General features: G+C 35.0%; 1 protein-coding gene across 3 annotated transcripts in view; it reads right to left on the reverse strand.

The window, feature by feature from the left end:
* Positions 1–368: 368 nt before the first annotated feature.
* The window catches only part of xxylt1 (xyloside xylosyltransferase 1), an 85,226-nt gene continuing 60,693 nt past the window's right edge, over positions 369–24,901 (reverse strand). The window contains exons 3-5 of one of the 3 annotated variants that reach the window (XR_005635300.1): positions 23,482–23,614; positions 2,631–2,739; positions 369–652 (exon numbers count right to left, since the gene is read on the reverse strand). Coding sequence is in view for 2 of the 3 variants with exons in the window: in XM_039766210.1 (XP_039622144.1) it covers positions 6,762–6,810; positions 23,482–23,614 (182 nt within the window). In the remaining variant the exon portion in view is untranslated. Of the gene's footprint in view, positions 653–2,073; positions 2,740–6,691; positions 6,811–23,481; positions 23,615–24,901 lie in introns of those variants that run through there. The other 2 variants (XM_039766221.1, XM_039766210.1) reach the window with 2 other exon arrangements.

Below are 24,901 nucleotides of genomic sequence, written 5' to 3' on the forward strand. Positions count from 1 at the left end.
CAGCGTTACTTTCCTATAGTCTTATCCAGCCAGAGCTCAGCAAAGAAAAACTTTTCTTCCTTGGAGTCTGAGTCTGTAAATTTTCACAAACAACACTGTACATTTATCAAAGTTGAGCCCATTACGTTTCAACATTGCAAGCTTTAGGATTTGATATAACCAGATCTCAGGTTTACTGAGCTGTTATCAAGATTCATTATTCTGCATTACCTCTTTGGTGTATGGATCAGTCACCTTTTAGCATTTTGCATTTTTATAGGAAGAGACCATTAAATCTTAAGATCATACAGTTTTATCTAATCAATCTGACCACATCATAATGTGGATTAACTCCAATGTTGCTATAAAACTTTAATGTCTATATTTGTCAGAATTCATTATTTTGCAGCTATGATCTATTCAGACCAAATGATCCTGCTGATTAACCTCCTGAGTGTGTGATCCAGTGAGAACTCAGCTCTGCTGCCTTATGTTCTGCTCCTTTTATGTGTCAATATCTTACAGCTTTGCTCCTGGCATCTGAGACTGGCAGATTTCTGCTGAGTCAGCTTACCTTTACGAACGCCAATATTTCCACGTGCTCTGAAATCTTCTTAATACACCCCAACAGTAAATACAAGGCAAAGTGTCCTAGGCTTATGTTTCAGCAGTACTGGAGAACAGCAGAAAAATGAAAAGTATTAACTTAAGATTTTCAAAAATGACTAAACCAGTCCTCAAGGGTGTTAAGCTGGTGGTTAAACACAGCATAGAAATAAACTGACAGCCTGTTAAATTCCCTGGTGATGAACATCTTTTTTTGAGAGTTCCTCAAGAGAAGCTGTCAGCCTGAAAACATACAATTTGTTGTGTGGTGCATTTGTTTGGTTCAATATACGATTATCATTTTGTTCCAGCCAAAAGTCTTCTACATCTAAGGGCTTTAATACAGTAAAACAAGGATGTGCTACTCAGATTGACTGTTTTAGAGGTCACTACTATGAACTCACTGTACAAAAAATATGGAAACTATATGAAACTTGAACACATTGGAAAATATGCATGTGTGTATAAATATAGACCATGAAGACAAAAGAGTAGTGCTGCTGCTTCACAGTTAGGAGACCTGGGTTTGCTTCCCCGGTTCTCCCTGTGTGGAGTTTGCATGTTCTCCCTGTAGGTTTCTTCTGGGTACTCCGGTTTCCTCCCACAGTCTAAAGACATGCAGGTTAGGTGCCTTGGCAATTCTAAATTTTCCCTAGTGTGTGCGTGCATTCCCTGAAGTGGGCTGGCGCCCTGCCTGGGATTTGTTTCCTGCCTTGTACCCTGTGTTGGCTGGGATTGGCTCAAGCGGCCCCCATGATCCTGTAGTTAGGATATAGTGGGTTTGATAATGGATGGATGGAAGACAAAAGAACAGTATTTGTAAAAATAAGTGTGCTACTTAATCCTGCAAATACCATGAACTGCAAAATAGACATGTCACTAATGTTAAGGTAAGAGCACACCTTGAATCCTCCCTAAGAAAGATTCAGCTAAAACAGATTTGGCACATTGAGAAAATAAATCTTGCCTGAGCAGGTGTTGCTACCTGCTATTTCAAACCAAATTGAGATTCATGCAACTTGCTAAAGAACATGATGTCACTGACAACAGTGTTGGTGTTCAGCCACATTTTGCTCCCCATCAAATAATTCTGCGCTTTCATTTCCCAGTTCTCCAACTGGAGCATGTAGTATACTTATGTATATCCAGTTTACACCTTATACTTTTGTTTTTAGCAGCATTTTCAGAAAGTGAAATTTGAGGAATTTATGAAGCATTTAAAGTGCTTTTGCAGTCTATTTTTCTATTCTGCCAAGTAGTTTGTTAAATGCAAATTTATATTTTTTTAATTTCTACTTTCTGTATTTTTTGATATTGTATTCTTATACGTATTTTTACTATCTCTGTTCTTACTTGTTATACTTTTAACCCTTTTAATATTTTTTTTATATTTTAAAAACATAACAGTTAGAAGTAAACTCTGCATTCAGCATTTTAAAACATGCTGTCATGCTTGCCTGTTTGTTTGATAGATTCCTAACTTAATGGTTTTTTTAAAGTGTCTTAAATCCTTTAAGCCATATAAAGAAATTGAAATGGGTATGAACATATGCTTCCCTTTTTTTACAACATCAAGAAATGCAGAAAAACAATAATTTAAAATAATCCGACTTTCAGTCAGTTGGGATGGGCAGTTAAAAGAACTATGATATTCTACCACTTCATTTTATTGCACCAGAAATTACTGGTCAATTAACAGACTGTGAACAATGAGTAGGAAAATGTGATAGACAAGTTTGACACATGTAATCCATTTCTGTTATCATAATTCAAGGAAAAAAAAAATTAAATCTCATAACCCCAAATGTCATATTCACCATGTCTTTTAACAGTATTCATTCTAAACCTTTTCACTAATTTTTTGTTTTTTATTTTTTAACTCTAAACATGAATGATTAGTACATGTGTAAAAATTAACAACATCATATGTGAAGCATGATACCTCAATCAACTCTCTCCCATTTTGCCTTGCTTGCTTTTTTGGCATAGAGGAGTAAAATATACCAGTACATGTAGCAATACTGCAAAAAATGTTAAAAGATTACCTATGTCACTCTTCATAACAGAGAGTCCCAAACAAGTAAATGGATAATACATTGGCTTTAGTTGGTTGGCCTCCTCATGTCAGATAACATCTGCCAGTTTCAAAAACTTCTGCAAACAACATGCAAGTGACATTTGCAGATCAAAAACAATGACAAGTTAGACAATGTACACATGCCATAACATTCTTGTACATTTGACGACTAAGTTAACGGATATGAAAATTAGAGCATTTCACATTTTTATTTACTTCAATGAGTCAGTTGTTACATCTTTGTTTATTAAGTAGTTTTGTAACAACAACTCATTTTCAGAAGTCAGTGATAATAGCATGCAATTTTAGGTGTTAGTAAGATGTGGTTTATAACAGCACTTTACAATGGAATAAAAAAAATGCAGCACAGATAGGCTTGCGATGGTTCAATAACATTCGTATATTGCAAATTTCTAGTCAAGTGATGTGAAAGTGCCATCGACTGAAGTATGTTAGTGCTGGAGGGTCTGTGAATAATTGTTGTTCAATTTTCTTAAACACAACATTTTTGAAAGAATACCCAAGAGTAGTACCCAATAATTAGTATTTGAAAATTATCTATTAATACAAATTGACCAATACTAGAAAAAAATCAGCATCAATATTAACATATGAAACAAGAAAGGAACTAAAATAAGCTCCTCATTAAACTATTAATATTACTTAAAACTCTAAGTTTGCTAAAATGATATAAATAAGGAAGAACTCGGAAAGGAATGGAATTATAATGGGGATATAAATGTTACATGATCTGGCATTGATTGTCTGTGTATTTCTAGGACTGAAACATTAGGGATTGGGTGCCAAAGATGGGCGTTTAATCCAGTGAAACCTCCCACCTCCTGATGCCAGTGTCCATTTTAATGACCCATCCTTTGTTTATATCAGTTAGGGCAGTTGCACCATTCCCGTGTTATTATTTACAGTAGTTCAAACATCATTTAAATCCAAATTGATAAAGTTGGTTTGTTACAATAATAATCTGCGGATAATATTGTCCAGTCAATTTAGTCTTGTATATACTTACATAATTGCTGTCCCCTTCTATTTATTCCCAGAGAACTGACTTTTTTGTACTCTACTAGTTAACTTACCTTAAATTGCAGGAGGCAGGCACTGCCATGTGAGCCATTTGTGCACGCTCTTCCTGGCAACATTGGGCATCTGAGCAGATGTGTAAAAGATTAAAATATGCAAATATACAAGGTCAAGCAACCGCTCCCAAGGGTAAATTGAAACAGTAAACTAATATCTAGTTGAAGTCACACAGAATGTTTCTACCTTATAAGATGGACAAACTTGCAAATTCACCAATGCTCTTCAATGGGAAGTTTTGAAATTTGTACAGCATGATCTGTTTGACATATCTGAATAAAAATTGAACTGTCTTGACAAATTTCTTTGAAGAATAAGTGTTCCACATCTCATCAAAATTGGTCCATAGGCGGCTCCGACTTGTTTCATGTGGACAGACAATACAGGTTTTTGAAAAGGGTGCTTAACATATTATACGCAAGCACACTTAAAAAAATTATCTTTACAATGATTGGAATAGTGGAATGATCCGTAAAGAAATAGTTAACTTTGACCAAGAAACATGTTTTGCAACAAAGGCCTCATAAGCTTACAAAAAGCATGAACTAAAAGGGCAAGTCAAACTACAAGAAAGAAAAAAGTGCTGTGATTAGAGTTGTGACTAGACTTATTCAAGGAATGAAAAGCAAGAGCAATTAGGAAACTAACTGAGCTGAATATTTCCAGTTTGAGAAATTGCAGATGAAAAGGTGACAAGATGTAAGATTTCAAAATTATAACCAAATTTAGTATGGTGGATGTCAGCTGTTTATGTAAAAAGAAGTTCTTTAACAGGAAAATAGGGAATTTTTCACAAACATTAAAAAGCTTACCTTCACTAACAGAACCATAAATACTTGAAATATGTCACTATGTGTGGTAGATATCGATAAACTTAGGAAGTCTAAATCTTAACTAGATATCATTTTGCTACTGTTCAGTGAAAAGGGTTTGATAAGCTACCTTAGGCTGAATAGTCAGTTATTTTTAAATTTGTTTAACCACTTATGCATGAGATGTCCTGCCAGCAAAACACCACCATATTTCAAAGTTGTTTGTGTACAATGCAATAACCCACAAGTCAATCAAAAGCAATATGCACAAAGCTTGAGTTCATTCTGAACAAAGTTTTACATTTATTAAAAACAACATGCTTGATGAAAGACTCAAGACTGTACCTGATTTTTAAGGATGGCTTAATATGACTTTGAATCGTCTCAGCATGCAGTTTTACAGTTCATGCATCACGAGTTCAACTATCATACCAGGAGGTTGTCTGTTGCACATTCTCCTTTTGTTAATTTTCTGAGTAGTGTTCTTTCAATGTCAACTTATAATATAGGCAATGTTTCTTATGGTACTGATGAATAATTGTTATGCTGTTGATTCTGAAACTTATGTGAGGACCTCCCTTCTTCAAAGTGTGTGGTGCTGTCTATGTCTAAAGGCTAAACTGAGAAGAATGGCCACTATGACACATAAAACTCCTCCATGCTGCCCAAGGTGAAACAGGAACCAAGTGAAGTGTGCTTTGTACAGAAAACATAATAGGCTTCCACTATGAACAGACAGTGGTATCAGCATAGCTAACCTGTGAATACTATAGTCTAGTCAGCAACGGAGTCATTCAGAAAACACACTGCGACATTAAGTTATTAAATGCAGTCACACACTTTACCGAAATCAGAACAAAGAAATATAAACATTACTGAATTTAAATGTTGAGCATACTGATACAGTGAACAGCACTATCATTTCACAATGTTAGATTTAGTCTATAGTTATTTTGATGGGAGAGGAAGGTTCTCATTTGTAAAGGGCAGGTTGTCTCTATGTTAGGTGGTTTTCTCTTGAGACTACAAATGATTTCCAATATAAACATTATATAAAGACAGAGCAAAATAATTTCAGAGGTCAATGGTGTCATTTTTTGTTACGCTATGCATACTTCTTTACCACCTGTTGTCAAAATTTTGATTCTAATTGCAATAATCTTAAAAAAGGCAGCCAGGAAAAGTGGACGGAATATTTTTCTGCTATAATCAAGATGAAATTTAAGACAGTATTTAAATGAGGCCATGTCTAAAACAAAGGGAAAAGGCAGTATACAAATAAAACATGAAAATGGTAGAAATGCATGTGATAAGTAGTCACAAATGCAAATGAAGCAAATCAATGAGATGGAGACAAACTACAAAAAAATTGTCTTGAGTTTCAGAAAATGTACACAATACAGAAATTTTCATTTTTACAAAAAAGGAAAATACACTGCTGTACTCAACAAATAGAACCTGACACCTCAGTGCTGAGACCATTTAAGTTATGCCAAAAATACTTTGCAATTTGCAAAGTATCTCAACAAGAGTAAAAAAAAATCTTGGGAAAGCTTGCTAATAATGATGGCATCTCTAATATGCCAAAGATGCCTTCCAGCTGCTGAGCTTGAGATGTCATATTTCATTATTACACCTTCAAAATATATCCATGTTTCTATTTAATCTGTCGGATTAACTTGCATCAGACTTCTTATCTTGTATTACTTTCAGCCCAATATTTCTGTGCTTTACAAAGTGATAGTGCTCTTGCTGAAATCTGCTATACAAACACTTGCTGATTCCTTGATCCTCTAAGATACAGAAGGCAAAGATTCTCAAAACTAACAAAATCTTAAAATAAGGAGCAACCAATGAAGTACACCCATACAATATGAAATTGTCATAAAATTAAAGAGAATGATAAACTGAAAATGCAGTTGGTGCATAAATCAAATTCCTTACATTTTATAGCAAGAAAATCAATGCATCTACAGACGGGAGAAAAGGATGTCATCCAGAACCCTGAAAAGTATTACCGAAGAAACAGCTAAGAGGTGCCAAGTCATTGTCGGTAATTCTACTCAAAACATACATAAAACAGTGAATTGAAAAACATATATCACCATTCCGGCAGAAACTCAGAGGAGATGTTCCTTTGCATGACGCACATAGCCTTCTGGCCTCTCTCCTAGCAGTAATGCTTGGCATTTTTAGAACTTAAATGGGCCAAGAAGCTCTGGAATAGAATTACAGGCATTCCTGTAAAAATGAAACAGGCTCAGTCGCTTGCTTCTGTTTATGCATTGTTTCTATCAAAAGGCACAGTGCCTTGTAAAAGTATTCATCCCCCTCTGTGTTTGTCCTGTTTTGTCAAATTACAATCAGGAATTAAAATGGATTTTGATTTGAATGTTATGTAATTGACTTAATATAGTCTCCAAATTGTTTAAGTGGAATGAAAACAAAATACCTGGGGTGTGTGTGTGTGTGTGTATACATACATACATACATACATACATACATACATACACACACCCCAAGTAAAAATGTAAAATCTGTGAGTGCATATGTATTTATCTCTTTTGTTATGAAATCCCTGAATAAGATACCATTTCCACAGTGAATCATGTCAGTGGCAGCATCATGTAGTAGTGTTGTTTTTCCATCAGGAGAGACAGGAAAACTGTTCTGGATGAAAGGAAAGATGGATAACACTAAATACAGGTCAATTCTTGAGATAAACCTGTTTCAATCTACCAAAGATCTGAGGCTGGGACAAAGTTTCACATTTCAGCAGGACAATGACCCTAAACATTAGGCCTGGGTAAAAATATAAATTTCATGATTAACAGTTATTTTTCGTTTCAAAGATTCAATATCGATTCTTAAAATCTCAAGATCGATTTTGTGAATCTCTATACTCAATAGCTATATGTAGATTTTTGATTATCTTCGTTTTTAGTGTCCAATTCAGTGGAATTCGCAAATGCTCTTGTTAAGGGTTTCTATGGGAAAAAAAAGCACTTTAACTGTAAAGAACACAGAAGTCTTGTTCTAACACAACAAATCTTAGAAATCATATATCCCAACATCACACATAAACACCATCTCAGTCAACATACAAATGAGATTTTGTGTGACGGGTTTGTGGGAAATGGGTATACCTATGCATACTTGTGAGGTTTTTTTTAGTCTTAATTATTGTTTGTGGCACAATAAAAAAAAATATTTTGTACCTTCAAAGTGGCAGGCACGCTGTATAAATCAAATGCCGCTAACTCCCTAAAAATCCATTTTAATTCCTGGTTGTAAAATTGTAATGTGACAAAACAGGACAAATACTGAAGGGGGTGAATACTTTCACAAGGTACTCTACCTTTTAAAAATACAATAATAAATTATTTGTGCAGATAGGTGAATAGCAGTCATTGAAGTGGCCAAAAATGCATTACTACTGAGAATACATCTAGTTGTCAGGTTGCAAAAGTAAGGCAGTATTTTAAAGAAGAATTAAAGCAGAAAAAATATAACATTTTCAACCGTCTTAAACCAATTCACACTGATCTTGACATTGTGCCAGTCCATCACAGGGCCCTCTCATGCACATATGTACACGACTTAAATTCCAATTTGGATAAAACTAGCACGTCTTTAGTGAACTGTGATCTAAGTAGACATGGGGACAACATGTAAACTGCACATAAACCACAACTGGGTGTATAATTAGAATACTTAATGATGTGTTCGTTGTATTGATCAACTATGCAGGCCCACAAAAATATACAGCTGGAAATACAGTATATATATCTATAACTACCGGATGGATAGATGGATATTAGATATGGCCCTAGTAGGTTTTCCTTTCCTGTTAAAGCAATGATTTGAGCCGGTCCTCAGTATTATGCATCTTTAGTTATTGGAGTTTCACCCTGTAAACTTCAAGCTGCAGTGAAACAGGACTTTTGAGGGGTGACACAGTTACCAACAGATTTGAGTAGCAATTGTTCCGCTACACTTGAGGGATGAATTGATAGATTTGTGCCAACACCTAAACCATATTTTATTTTTCCACCCCACCACCCAAATATTAAACAAAAACACTAAAAAAAAAAATCAAAATAAATTAGATACATTACGCACCAAATATATAAACTATTTTCACATAATGAAAAGTAATTATAAATATATAAAACATACGACCCTATATCACCTCAGACAATATATGCAGTCCAAAAAGTTCTTAAAATACAAAAAGAAAACCCTATATATATTGGGATGTTACAAGATTTATCTTGCAGCAGTCTGATATGGATGTTGACATCCTATAGCCTGGGTAGCACTCTCTTAATCTCTTATTTTGAAAAAAACTGCTGCTGAAATACAAATTTCTAGTACTTTAATAACAAATTGTAGGCACTGCAAGTTATTAAAAAAAATACTTAAAACAAAGAGGGGAACTTTTCATTTAATAAGCCATTCGTTACTTTGTCTGCCAAGCCCCAAGACAAGTGCCAATCAAGCAGATTCACTGTATTCACAAAGGTCCTACACCAAGGCAAACCACAGAAAGTGGGCCAAATGCACTCGACAGTATGGACAAATGCAAATAAAATCAAACAAAGCTGTGTGATTAGAAAACAAATGTGTTACTCATACAGCTCTGCATATAAGTATTAAAAGAAGCCTACGTAGTTTTAGAAATGTATTCACTTTTAAATAATAGCATATGCAAGAGGAAAAAAGAAAGAAAAAAAAAACCAACTCACTGATGCACCACAACTGAATTTGTCAAATTCCCATTTACGCTTATTTCAAAAACACACCTGCAAAGGACAAACTTTGTTTTATGAATGCACCATTTCAGCAAAAGGGGAAAACAAGAAATAACTGTAAAATTCAGGTTGTCAAAAAAAAAAAAAATCATTGCAAACTCTGAATTTCAGAAAATTATTAATATAAATGACAAAATGATTAATTTCTAATTAGATATATTAAACTCCTAATATCCGCTAATTACATAAGTATTAAGATTCCGCACATTACTATGTGGTTAAGCCACTCCTTGCCAAAACAACAGCTTTATGCCTTTTCAGGTATGTGTTAACCATTTTTGCACATTGCTTTGGGAGATTATTGCTAACTTCCAAGCAGTGTGCTACATCCATTCAACCTTCATCTTTAGAAGTTGTCCCATTCTTGCTAATGAGAAGCCATTATCACAATATGACACTTCATCCACAATACTTTTCAGAAATGTTTTTCAGCATATGAGCAGTTGTTAGGCTTGTGACATGTGTCTCTTTGAATTTTAGACCAAAAATTCTTTCTCAAAACATTTTTATGCCTTTTGGCATATAGTGAATAAGCTTCAAAAAAATGTAAATTGTGCACATGAAGAATATTAGAAAATGTGCAATTATTTACAATCCACCAATATTTGAAAAACTTTAAACAATCTAAATGGTGAAGTACAATGGTGTGTGCTCTATGTGAAGGCAAATAAAAATTAGGGCAGAAGGTGACACAGATAAATTTTCTTTATGCATAAGTACACTGTATACCTTAAGTGTGTATATTCTTTTTTTTGGGAAAACAAGGGTAAAACATATGTTAATTATAAATGGATGCATTTATGAAATTACTTAAAATGCATATAGCATTAAATGGTTCATCTTCTTTTTAGACCCATTTCTAACCTGCCTTTCTTAAGTAAAATTCTACAGAAGGCAGTTATTATGCAGCTAAATGACCACCTCAATAAATTAATTAAATAAATTCTATTCTTGAAAAGTTTCAGTCAGGTTTCTGAACAAATCACAGCACAGAAACTGCACTTGTTAAAGTAGTAAATGACTTGCGGGTAAATGCAGACAGAGGCTGTTTATCTGTTCTCATCCTCTTAGATCTGAGTGCCGCATTTGATACCATTGATCACAATATTGTTAGAAATCACCTTAGTCAATGGATGGGCCTCTCTGGCAGTGTCTAATATTGGTTTGGATCCTACCTGGAACGTAGAAAATTCTTTATTAGTTGTGGTAATTATAACTCAAAGACACATGATATTCTATATGGTGTTCCACAAGGCTCTATCCTGAGTCTGCTGCTCTTTTCAATTGACATGCTTCCGTTAGGTCAGATTATCTCTGGGCACAACGTGAGATACCACAGCTATGCTGATGACACACAGCTGTATTTGTCAATAGCCCCTGATGACCCTGACTCTGTTTCACTAACACAATGTCTTACTTGTGTTTCTAAATGAATGAATAGTAATTATCTCAAGCTAAATAAAGAGAAAAAAGAAATTTTAGTGATTGGCAATAATGGATCTAATGAGGTTATCAGAAATAAACTTGATACATTAGGATTAAAAGTCAAGACGGAGGTAAAGAATTTAGGGGTAACTATTGACTGTGACCTGAATTTTAAATCGCATATTAATCAGATCACTAGGACAGCATTTTTTTCACTTAAGAAATATAGTAAAAAAGTTAGACCTTTTATATCATTGAAAGATGCTGAGAAATTAGTTCACGCTTTTGTTCTCAGTCGTCTAGATTACTGTAACGTACTCCTCTCAGAACTACCCAAAAAAGACATACATCGTTTGCAACTAGTGCAGAATGCAGCTGCTAGAATCTTAACAAGGAAAAGAAAATCCAAGCACATCTCTCCAGTTTTGATGTCACTACACTGGTTACCTGTGTCATTCAGAATTGACTTTAAAATACTGCTTATGGTTTACAAAGCCTTAAGTAATCTCGCCCCATCTTATATATTGGAATGTCTGATACCTTATATTCCAAATCGTAACCTCAGATCCTCAAATGAGTGTCTCCTTAGAATTCCAAGAACAAAACTTAAAAGAAGTGGTGAGGCAGCCTTCTGCTGCTATGCACCTAAAATCTGGAATAGCCTGCCAATAGGAATTCGCCAGGCTGATACAGTAGAGCACTTTAAAACACTGCTGAAAACACATTACTTTAACATGGCCTTTTAATAACTTCATTTTAATCGTAATTTAACTTAATCCTGATACTCTATATGTTCAATCTCCTCAAAATAACTATTCATGGTGGCTCTAAAATCGGTACTGACCCCTACTCTCTTTTCTGTTTCTTTTTCCGGTTTCTTTGTGGTGGTGGCACCTACTCAAAGCTTCACGATGCTCCAACAATGATGGACGGATTAAAAGGCAGAAGTCTACGTGACCATCATCATCATCAAGCCCTTCCGTGAGAATCCTAAATCCAAAGAGGACTGTTTCATTTATGTTAGGTAGAATGCCCAGAGGGGACTGGGCGGTCTCATGGTCTGGAATCCCTACAGATTTTATTTTTCTCCAGCCGTCTGGAGTTTTTTTGTTTTTTCTGTCCCCCCGGCCATTGAACCTTACTCTTATTCGATGTTAATGTTGATTTATTTTGTTTTATAATTGTGTCTTTCATTTTTCTATTCTTTAATATGTAAAGCACTTTGAGCTACTGTTTGTATGAAAATGTGCTATATAAATAAATGTTGTTGTTGTTGCTGTTGCCCAGCAACTCAATCCAATGAGTCTGTGGCTTTCCCTGACAAAACAGGTTTGATTTTGTCTTAAGTTGCAGGGGCGGACTTATTTGCATTCGAGAGCTAACAACTAATGAAAGCACAGCAGGAAGTATAATACCTAATATACAGCGTTAAAGAATAAGGAATGTGACAATGTGTGCATTTTGGAACTCACAAATAGAAGACAGACTCGTCTTCCTGATGTTGTATGCTTTACTTACCATAACAGAAGTGAATTTAAAAAAGGGCAGAGCATGCATTGTACCTGTGAAGTCTTAACACGGGCACTAGCTTCATCAGGCAGCCTTTAATTAGCTGTCAGAAAAATGGGTTATACTTTGGAAATATGAAACTATGTTCAAAGTCTTTGCACGGTTGCCCTAGATTTCTAGTTGTCCAATATGATATACTCAGGCCACAAAATCAGCAACTGCAGTAGTTAAGTTTGACATTCTCTCCAAGTAGATGTCATGTAATGCGACATCAGTGTCCGATGCCTACTTAATATTAAAACCACACACATTTTCTTTCACTTTTATAATATCTGTATCACACATAGGTGTGCTACTTTAATTATAGATTATTTACTTTTATTTTCCTTTATTCCCATTAAAGTTTCACATTTTTAAACCCATGGGCTTTAAAACTAGATGTGCGTCTTTAGTTTTAAAAGGTAGGCCCTGGAGCAAAGCTTTGAAATATGTATCCACTCAGTTCTATTTAAATTTTGCTACATCTTGTGCGTTCAGTGACTCTCCTGATGTTGACCTATAAAACAAGATCTTATCTGTGAAGAGTTGTGAACTATTACCCTGATAAAGACTGTCTAAAAACATAACATCACACTGTCTCATAGAAAAGTAGAATTAAAAAAGGAGACATTTTTGAAAAAAAAGTTAAGCAAAAAAAAAAAAAAAACCATAGATCACACAAGCAACATGTTCACAAAAAAAAAAAATTCTCCTGGTCAAAAATCCAGTTACAAATTTTTTTTACAGTGCAGGTGGCCACAGAATATAAAAAACCCTGAACACACAGTGGTAACTATCTATTAGGGTTATCTCAGGTCATGACTGTTCTTGCCATTACCACTTTAATTGTCTACTCACAAGCAATAAACACAAAAACTGAAATAATTCAGCAGTCATTCCCTTTGGCAGCTGTAACAAAATTGCAACTTCCCAATCCAGCAGCTGGAGGTATTTTTGTTTTTTTTTAACAGTTGAGACACATTCTTCTTATGTTATACACCACTTTCTTAAACATCTCATTGTGGCTAGTACCACTGATTCAGCTCAGTTGCAAAAATTACCTGCACACTACAAAAACATTCCAATGTATTTACAAAAACAACATTTATTTATAAAGAACATTTTCATACAAGCAATGTGTCCCAAAGAAAGATTCCAAGAGAAAGATACAAGAAAAGAAAAAACAAAGAAGATTAGGTAAGAATATTACTAAATAACAAATAAAAAATAAGTGTATAAAATCTTAAAAAACAGATATATATAACTGGTAGAAGTGTAGCGTCCCTATATAAAATATCATAAATTAAATTCTAATTTAACAATCCAGCACATGTTACTCTTTACACCACTGCATCTTTCATGAAGTTAATATATGACTATTAACCTACCCTTGCTTCAATTCCTGCTCTTTTATTGTCTAAAGCAGGGATTCTCAAACTCAGTCCTGGGGGCCAACTGTGGTTTCAGGCTTTTGTTCCAACCAGATTCATAATCAGTGACAGTAACTGATAACACTGATCTCAATTAATTACTTGGTATTTTTTGTCTCTTCTCTTATTCTACATTCAGATAAACACAGCAGCATGATTTTCACATTCATACGACATTTAAATATTTATATTTTTTATATACATTTAAATGCTTAACTCTATTTTGTTCATTTCATTTTATTTTGGCCTTTATCTGTACAGTTTGATCCTTTCACTATATCTTAATAATGACAATTAAAAACAAGCAAAGCAGACACCCAGTCAAACAACACTGAATTCTGAGAGGCTGCAAAAAGGCTGGAAAAGCAGAATGAAAATCAAGATGAAAATAATGTTAAAAAGAAAAAAACACATTTTCCCCAAATAACTGTTTAGTAAATTTGTTTTTTTTTTTAACCAAACCTAGTTTTCTAATTTCCATAGTGGTCCCAAAACACAGAATCTGGGAAATAACAGTTTACTTAATTAGCCCAGGCGTCCAATTAAAAACAGTAGCTGGTTGGAACAAAGACCTGTACCCACAGTGGGTCCCTAGGACCGGGTTTGAGACCCCCTGGTCTAAAGCCAGTGCCACATTATAGGTCTTCTAGTAAGAAAGTAGGTCAAACTTGATGAATGTAATTGCTCATCTCGTCACCAGACTATGCCAATTTACATAACTAAAAATCATTGGGGATGTAAAATACCTGACTACATGATGACTATCTATGGCAGTTTAACACTTCCAAATAGCTGCATGCTCGCCCATTTTTCCAACAGCCAATAACGTGCTGTGTGATGGAGCCAGTGCTGTACAAACTGTTTACAGGTATGGCGATTTCAGCAGCAATCTCTGCCCCTTTTTGATTTTTTCCATTCTGTCACGGCACATAAAACATAAGACAGACAAGTGTCTCTTCTATTGGTCAGGTCTAACACACCTCTGTTCCTTATTCCTCTTTGCTGCCTTATATGCATTGTACTTCCAGGTGGGCATTCTTTGGCTGTCAGTTCTCATGCATACAGACCCAAACCCTTCCATTTAAGACAAAATTAAACCTACTGTATTTAGTCAGGGTTATTTGTGGACTGGCTGGCTTAAGTCACAGTCATGGGAGAGCACCACAACTGGCCCCAACTCAGTAAGATTATGTAAAAGAAGGGTACAAATGGAAAAGCTGTGTAATGTAGCATGGCCTTAACTCTCACCTTTTCCTGTTCTGCCTTAATTTTGAGATTTGCTTCCATAAAAGTTTTCAGTTTCAGCACATTTACTGTCAAACATCTTTTTACCAACACAACACGATCACTGGCATACAAGAACTCCCTTGGCAGAAACCTCATTAACCTACTCCATTATTATACACTGTAATGGACACAGAGTGAAGATAGGAAAAGTCCCACCTTTACCTTAAAACATCTATTATCCGCATCTGCTGTCCTGACCATCATTACATTTTCCTCATACATACAAATCATTGCAGATACTGACCATACATCGGCACAAAACGTTCTCAATGCCTTAACCCTCACAGCTTGAGCATTTGTTTTTGCCACCCATAAAGCTATGCTAATTATGTAATCAGGACAATAAGTGTTTAACCTAGATATAGAAAATGAACTGGTTAACAAAATTCCTAATGACTGGATTTGCATATTAACCTTTGGAAGTACCTCCACCTTAACTGGCTTTATGTGACAATTGAAAATCAATTTTTCCCCAAGTACTTATGGTTGATGCTTTTCAATTAACTACTCTGAAAACTCAGGGCATGTTCTTTAAAACCTATTGCTTGAGAAAAACAACTTATTTATAAGCCTTTTCAGTAACCAGCCATCCAATTCTTCAAATTCATGTATTTCAATAAAGGGTAACATACATGGAGTCCATAAGTGTGGCACGGAGTGCAAGGCAAGAATCACTCCAAAATGGTATACTACCTTTCAAATTTGGCACACTGGGAAAGCTTACACCAACTTTCAAACAAGGACTATTCCCGGCGCTGGCCTCTACACTACCTCCCTGACTCTTATCTGTAACTAGGAATGTTAATTAATTTACGATTATAAAAAGTATAATCTTATTAAATCACACAATTCATTCAAATTTTCATTACAATGTCTACAACATTGCAATGAAAGGTACAGACTTCTTTTGAGATTTGCTTTTCTTGAAAAATTACAATATTGTTTAGCAATACGAGATCATTTTATACCTAGAAGCAGAAAAGATGCATTCAGAGAAAATGATGAGCGCTAAACATAACTTGGTTGAAATGAAGTGAAAAAAGTTTGCAGCAATGCTACATATAAAAAAACCTCAGCAGTATATACAGTAATCTAGAGCCATGAAACCACATCTTAGCACACCATCATCAGCTATACAGAAATAATACATGTTTTACTGAAAAAGCACAACAACTGAAAACCCAACTAGCCAAAAGCAGTAGGTTCTCACTCACAACTGTACATAAAGATGTAGACTGACAGATAAAATTTGCAGCATCACAACACAAAATTCTCCACCCACAAACACAATTGACAACTTTATCATGAAGCTAAAAGCCAAGTAAACATGGGGATCCAAGGGTAACAAGGTTACATGTGTTCATGATAGTGAATAGAACATTTTGGCTGTTAATTCCTTCTTGAACTGAGCATTGATAACATTTTTACTTGTTCAGTGCAACTTTTAATCAATCGAAAACATCTAAAGAACAGCGAGAGCATAGGCATGCCTACAACATTGTTGCTAAAGCAGCCCATCTCAGCAGTCAGAGAGAGGGCCAATGCATAATTTCTGCATATGCAGATCTGCAATTGTGCACAAAACGCCATAAGTTTGACATCAATGCTAATCAATCGATTCATCTAGGTAGCTGTCTGAGCATGTCAATCCTTTGAATCCACAATGACAAAAACATACAGTATATGAACACTTTTGTAGGAGTAAAAACTCATACGTGCACACTGCAACAAGTGCTTAAATGTAGAAGGAAACAACTCCATGTCCACTGAAGTATGTGTTGTGATGTGAGATTTTGCATATAACTTGATAAATGTTTTGTATGTCTTTATTTGTAATTTAGGCAAAGCAATGTAATTTAGTGTTACTTTGGTGAGAGGTAGTCGTGTTTGCCTCCCCCCCAGTTTACGACTAATTTTACGGCAGGATTTGCGGGGATGTGTCTTAAACCAGTTTGATGAGTATTTCTCTGCTAAAGTCTTTCAACCCCCCTGCAAGGAAGCCAGGATGCTTAACATATGGTTTGCGTTTTAGGCAGGTGTTAAGATGTTCTATTTCACCCATTGGTCTGAGGTATGGCTGTTTGGAATTGGCTTGTCTTAGAGGCCTCTAAGTACCATGATGTCCTATTGGTTCTAGGGGTTGGAGAGAACATCTATAAATGTACGTGCTTAACCTCACATTCTCTCTCTTACTAACATCTGAAAGAAGCGTCTCTCTAACCAACATATGATGAAGAAGCATCTCTCTTGCTAATATGTGATGATGTAGAAGTATTTTCTCTTGCTAACAAATGAAGAAGACCATCACACCATGAACTGATGAAGACAACACAATGAAGAGCACAGCTTCAGCCATTTTGAACAGACATGCGACTAAAAGCTGAGCACCAATGATGCCTTAACTAGAGACATTAAGTAACTACAAGTCTGTGTGCCACCTGAGTTACACATCACCATTTTATCAGGTTGTATGGTTGCCAATATTCAAATGTACTTTGCATTTTGTTATTATTTATGAATATTATCAGCAATACATTATTTTAATGTGTAACTTAACTCCTGCTTGTCTTTTTACTACATATAATTGCCTAAGGTTATAGATATAGAAGGGAAGGTGGGGATATAAGTTATATACAGTAGTAAGTCAGTGAGATTAGGCATTCTAAGGCTACATAATAATACAATAGGGGAAAATAGAGCAATATATATGTATTACTCTACCAAGATAAAACAGTATGTAAATGCATAAAGAGGCGTAATGCACAAAAGACAGTCTGTAACACAATAAAATTAAAGCTAATTATTACACACATAAGTAAATAAGACATTTTGGATCTTGCATGCAGTTGTTGTTAAACAGGGTTTGCATGTTCCTTCCATGTCTTAACTGAGTTTCTTCTGGGTAACCTGTTTTTCTATCCCAGAAGATGTGCAGGTTGAGTTAATTAACAACTTTGTCTTTTCCTCAGTGTGTGTGTTACTGGGTCCTAAAATTAACACAAAATGAATGTTTTGTATTTGTAATGACAGTCTGCATTTAAAAGCAAATCAGTAGCCTTAATTGAGGAGGAATGTCCATTAGATGACGATCTGGAAAAAATCGGTTTGGTGTACTCCCTTTTCCCTCCCCCAAATTTTGAAATTTTATAAACAGTAAAGCAAGGAATGTGTGTTCTCATTTATGTCATATGTTATAGTACAAAAAATAACCATAGCAAATCTATTTTCAAGAACAAAAAAAGATATTATTCAATTAAAAATGCTTTAGAAAACACCCAGTTAAAAAAAAATGTTCACATTTTGGGCCTATATAGCTCACTATTTCTACCATTTATGTTACTTTGTTTTAATGCTCATGTTTCTAAAATGGTCCCAGTGATTTTTAAGAACTCTCTCTTTGTTGGAGCAGCATTTTGTTTACTTGCTTTTAAGCTACATTATACAACCATAGTAATTAAATATATATTATTATTAAGTAGCAACTAAGACTTTGAAATTAATTTTTTTTCTTTACCTCATACACTAGTTTCATAAGCATTTAGCTATTTGTGGTTTTCCCTGACATTGTATTCAGCAGTAATTTCTAGTATACTAAAGTATAAACAACATACCGGTACATACAAAATATGCTTAATCAAGTATAGAAGAAATTACTCATATACTGTATAGCAGCATATTATGCATATACATAACATTTGTAAAACTTTCAAAGATAAAGAACTTCACAGTGTTCCACCAGGGCTAAGCAGTCTAGTGAAGAATCTACAACACACTAGTTTGCCACATTCCCTAGTATTTCCTCACAGTCCAATTTGATAAACACATTGGCAACAATTCCCCTCAGGTGCTGGATGGGTGCCACAAGACCGCACCATCCAAAAAAATCTAATAATCCCTTTTCATACTTTGCTGAAGTCAATAAGTAGCCTGAGCAGCCTTCACTTTTAAATCACCAATGGATTAAAATCCATGTGTCAAATGCAATTCTTCTCCTGTAGCATAATGCAGGGAGTGTCAATTGTCACACAAATGTCAGTTCAGTAAGACAATACTTGAAAACAAAAGAATACTTGCATCCGGGAGGGGTGTATGCAGTAGAATTCCTTGGCAACACATTATGTATGTGATGCACTCTGAAGGCCTATATGGGCATGTACATGGAAGAAACTTTGGTAAAAGGACTAGCATGAATTAGCCCTGTATATGAATTACTTCCATATAGTGTCTTTTAAAGTACTTAAAACTGCAATAAAAGTCAGTAATATAATGAAGTAAAACACATACAATTGTATGAGGGGAAATAAAACAGGAATAGCAGTTGTTAAGCAGTCACCTGATTAAAGAAATCAAATGCATAAAGAGTAGATGAAAACACTACAGATTGATTGCACCTTTTACTCATTTTTGTTTTAAAAAAAATGCTTTCCAAAGTCACTTTAGAAAAGATGTTTACAAATCAGTTCCTGAAATCTGTAAAGCAACAGAGTGCTGCTCAATATTGATGTAGTCGATATATAAGGTAAAAGGTGAGGAGAAAGGATGGAAGTCTAAAGGTCAAGTTCAAAAATTAAGCTGATTTGTGTTGTTAATGTATTAAGACCTAGAGGCAAGCTTGCTTGGCTCATTAATATGGAGTATTACCCATCCATAAAGGGAGGTGAGATAACTGAGATTATAAAATTTTAAATGAAAAGTCAAATATATACTGTGTTTATAAGAATTACTAGTGAAAGTTTTGAAATCATTTCAGTTTTTTTTGTCCTGCGCCCTCTGACTCACTGGTACAAGAAAACCCCCACATACAATATACTGTTTGACTTTTCCTGATGTCTATTAATGCAAGACATCAAACGTTTTGGGGTTCCTCCCTATTTTTGGCCCTCTAGAACCAAATACATTTTTAGGCCGTCCTAGACCAAAACTTGTGCAGTAAATAACACTCGTATGATAAAGAGTAAACCAATAGGTGTTTTTAGCAAACACGATCAGCAGGATTTGAAATTGAGCATGCCAACATCAACAGTACTTACTTTACTTCTTATGTATTTCTGCCTCACGAATAATTAAAATTTCTTATAAACCCAAATTAGGGCTGCTTATGCACATTCTAACTTTTAAAAAAAAAAATGACTTTAGCAACATATTTAAAATCCCTGCTGTTAAAACCCAACAATATGACAAATGTACATATAGACTTTGTTTTGTATGCTATTTGCAGTCTTTCATACTGCTGAAGTTAACAACATTTGTGAGGTGGCTGTTATTTTAAAGCAATGAGAAGTTAACTAAGGAATAATAATATAAGTGAAGTTAAATTAACAACAGACTAGAGGAACCCAAGACACCAGGTCAAACAAGAGATTAGTGTAGGTGTCATCACTTGGCTCAGGAACACAAAGTACATGAGAAGAAAAAAATAAAATTAAGTGACTTTGACAGAACAGTTGTAAGCATTCTGGCTAGCAGACAGGTTCAACTGAGTCCATTATTATGAAATAATATAAGGCAACTTGTTCATAGTCATGGGGAGTCTGGGGCTAATTTGAGAGGTGACTTTTATAAAGTGCCTCAAGACAATCAGTGACAGAGTCTGCAACTTTTTCATATAAAGACTGCATATTAATCAATGTTACATCTTTCACTCAGCCTAATATAATCTAAAACATAACCCAGCACATCAACACAAAAGAGTGCTTGCAGATATTTCCCAGAAAGTCCTCTTCAAATCCTATTGGTCCACCCTTATTTTAAAGGCCTTGATCTTTGTAATCGAAGCCCCATGGTACATGCTGAAAAAGACATGAAAGCTTCCAAATATTTTCTATTTCATATATTCTGCATCAAAATTCCTCCCGAGTAGGACTGCAAAGCTAAAAGCGGCATGTGATTAATTAGAATGCTTTTAAGATCTCCTTTAAGGTTTTATTTTTTTTTTTTCATATCCTCTATAAAAGAGTGACCTAAATGCTGTCTACAACATTCTTTTTTTTTTTTTTTTTTAAAAAAAGCTGTAATCATAATTTCACTCATTCTTTTCAATTGTTTCAGATATTATAAAGATGGGGAAAAAATGCTAACAAATGCAGGCCAAAAGAATTTCTCACGTCTGTCCAGACCTGCAAAATTTCATACTACACAAAATATTTCCTTATGCTCATACCTATTTAACCAAAGTACTAATTGTACAAAAATGCATACAAGTTCACCTAAAAAGAATCCCTTTGCTACAGTTTATATACTAGGTTGGTCATGAAGTGCTTTCCTTGTCTTACACCTTCCTTAATCCTCAAAAGTGAAAAACTTGTTATTATCTATTTTTCAATACCAACTTGTTCTATTCTCGTCCAACCATAAAAGCTTATGTTTCCATACCAGCACATATTAGTTTTACAAAGTAATGCTCCTTAATGAACTTGAGCTTCTATTATTACCCTCAAAATAAAGCCTTGATCTTCACCTCTTATTCAATCCCCTCTTATCGACTTTAATTTATAACTTTAATTCCATGCCAGCTCACATCAGCTTCCCCCTAGTGTCACAGCTTCAGCGACACAGAGCTGCACATATACAGTACTGTATGTGCCGTAAAATCTTGCATTCTTTTCCACAAAATATAATCTTGTCTAACAAACTAAGATACAAATGATTGCATGAGGTCACAAATGTGAAAGGCAGAATGTCAGAAGTTACCATGTTTATACTGTATAATGTTGTATCCCAAAAATTCTCTCATTGTAGTATATAGTAGTAGAGTGTTGTACCGTGTTAGCCATAGATTGATACAGGAGAAAGTAGGATGAAATGACACCTTTTATTGGCTAACTAAATAGATTACAAATGCAAGCTTTCGAGGCAGCTAAGGCCCCTTCATCAGGCAAGGTGTAACAAAACAACTGAAAAATACTCTAGCTTATATTGGTCCCATATTACTCAATTAATATAGCAAACCTACGAGAAATTCTTGTGTATCAAAGGAGTAAACAATCTCCAAATTGAGTGAACTAGATCCAGCAGAATCCTAACATCGATTTGTTGGGTAAGCAGAAGAATTTTGTGGATTAAAGAGAATTTGCATATATCCAACTAACAACTTAGTAAAAAATGCAAGTTGAAAGTGCTTTTTTAAAATCATGATCCATTACATTTGTAAACTTTATAAAAAATGTCCATTTCAAACAGAATCAGGACAAAGAAATTGCAAAGGAAACTTTCAATTTCTATTAACATTATATCCTGCTTGTCTCTGATACATGCGATCAGGAAGTAAAATTCTGGAAGGTGATCTTAAAAACTGCCAGTCAGAACATCAGGAAATGCCATTAACAGACAGTTGGGGCAGACAGCATTGTCACTGAGCAGGAGTCAGGGACACAACGATGAACATAAAACATGTCTGGTTGCCCACTTCATTAACAAGGTGTCTTGTTTACAGCAGAATGTTCTAATAATAACATGGTGACGTTAAAAGGAATGTGATTAATTTGCAACATTAGCAGGCCTGTATAAACAAAACTCCAAGGGGAGGAAGCTTCCTGACAAAAACAGAGCTACAGCATGCACATTGTACTACAGAGCTGAACAAAGAACTGCAAACCAGTTTGACTACAAATACCCTGTCAGACACAATGTGCCATCACTAGGCCTCTGGCTTTCTACTGTATACATAAAGCAAGGTCTGGAAATGTAATATAATCACCTCAATTTCACTCCAAAAATTTCAATTTCACTTTCACACAAAAACACCTGAAACAAAATCAAAGGTGTGGGAAAATGGACTAGTTAGGTATACTGAGAGTATGTTATAAACCAGGGTAAAGGTAAATGACAAACAATATAAGGACATACTGCCACTTACTAGTGGTTAGTTGTCCAGGAACTAACAGCGAGAGCTCATGGAAGAAATGTGTTTCACTCTTGGCAGAACCAGCATTACTCCTTATACACTTACAAGTGCAGAAGGGGCCCGGTCGGAGCAGATAACCAAGATCTTTTCAAAGGTAAACAAGCAGAAAGCAGTTACTGGTGTCCTTGCTTTGGTGTACAAGGGTGTATTAATGGTTTAAAGAAACACAGAAAACAGCATGAGAAGATCTTCATGAATACCCAGGGCCAAGGCTCATAATATCCATAAGGGTCTATTTAAGGGTACTTACACATGTGAGCAATGAGCCATTATTGGGGAGTGGGAAACAGTGTAGCTTATAAAGCATTATCCTCATAGTAGGAATTGAACCTATTTATCTCCATCCTGTACTGTTTTACATAATTCAAATTAACCTCAGATGGACAGAAGTCACAAAGCTAACCCTTTGAGAAATTTGACAAGCGTTACTCATACATGCATGTATTTTGAACATGGCTCTTCTTACTTTTTGTTAAACAGCCAAAAGCATGAAATAATCATCTACCTGTAGACTGGCTGCATCTCATGAGCAATTCCAATAACAGCACCACTGGGGAAATTTTGGAACTCTTCAAACAGCTCCCTGATATTCACTCTGTGCTTTAGGTCAAGATCGAGTTGTACAATCCTCTTGATATCTGAAAAAATAAATAAATAAATAAAACTATGAAGGTAAAACCTAGGAAATAAGAACAGTCTGTGGTATGGTTCAGTGATAAAATCCCAACTGACAGCAGGTTATTGACCAAAACATACAAAACACTTTGCATCATATCAGTGACCTTTTCAAGTAAAAAGTGACATTTGGTCTAACTACACAGCTGACAGCTACCTGCTGCAAGTATTCTATCATGTTCTTTAGGATGTCATCTTCAACACCACAACTAAGTTTTTTGTTAAAAAGGTTTCAACATTTCTCCCAGAATTAAATTTACATCAACACTGTAGGACCCTGAAATATGTAAAGCTTTTACTATACCTTAAATTATATCAAATGTGCAACTTACGCTAGGAAAGAGTTTTAAGTTAAGTAAGCTGCGTTATGCCAACTTGCAAAGGCAAGGAAGTAAGATGCATTTCATCCATTGCTCTGAGAAATGTGGTCATAAACAAGGACAGTTATGGCAACTTATTGACAAGGAAAAGAAACCAGTATTTTAAGTGTCTGATTGCTGTTACAGGAAATGATTTAAAACTGTGCTAAAATAGGACAAAATAGCTAGCAAATGTTTCAATTCAAGATGAAAACCTTTACGTTTAACTCAAAATGTTTGTGTAAGTTTGTCTGGCAAGTAATTCAAAATTATTTTTTCTTTTTGTAATTTAAACCCTTAGTGAAATCAGCATATTAATTAACATCAAGTTGAGTTTTAAACATGTACTGCCTTTTCCCAATAAGAAGTGCTCATGTACAATATCTTCAGTCTCCCCAAGAGTTTCACCTCCTACTGTTCACCACATACTTTTCAATCATGATTAGCAACACTGAACCAAAGGTCTTAATATATCTGCCTGCATTGTATTGACAAATCTACGAGCAGAAATCGCTCAATGGACAGAACAAGGCAGGCGGGGCAAAGGTTGGAAATAATGCAAGCCGACATCCTCCCTGTAGTTATCAGCAATCATGGTTGACTGCCACATCTGCATTGGTTATCTGGGACAACTTCAAACAGCAGGCAAGTAAAAAGCCAACGGAAACTTATTGCAAATGGCTTATAAATTCAACAATCTCTCAGCTTTCAAGAACTAAAGATCCATTTTGCAGTTTTTAATGTTTTTACAATAATAAGTATATAAAAATATGTCAATCATTAAAATCAAAAAATTGATTTCAGTAATCTTAAACCCAAACTCTACAAGTACAGTACTTTTTGTACATTCAAGTACTGAGAAAGCAGAAACCAAATAGATAATTTTATGAA

Source organism: Polypterus senegalus, chromosome 1 (assembly GCF_016835505.1).
Source record: "Polypterus senegalus isolate Bchr_013 chromosome 1, ASM1683550v1, whole genome shotgun sequence".
NCBI classification, from domain to species: Eukaryota; Metazoa; Chordata; class Cladistia; order Polypteriformes; family Polypteridae; genus Polypterus; species Polypterus senegalus.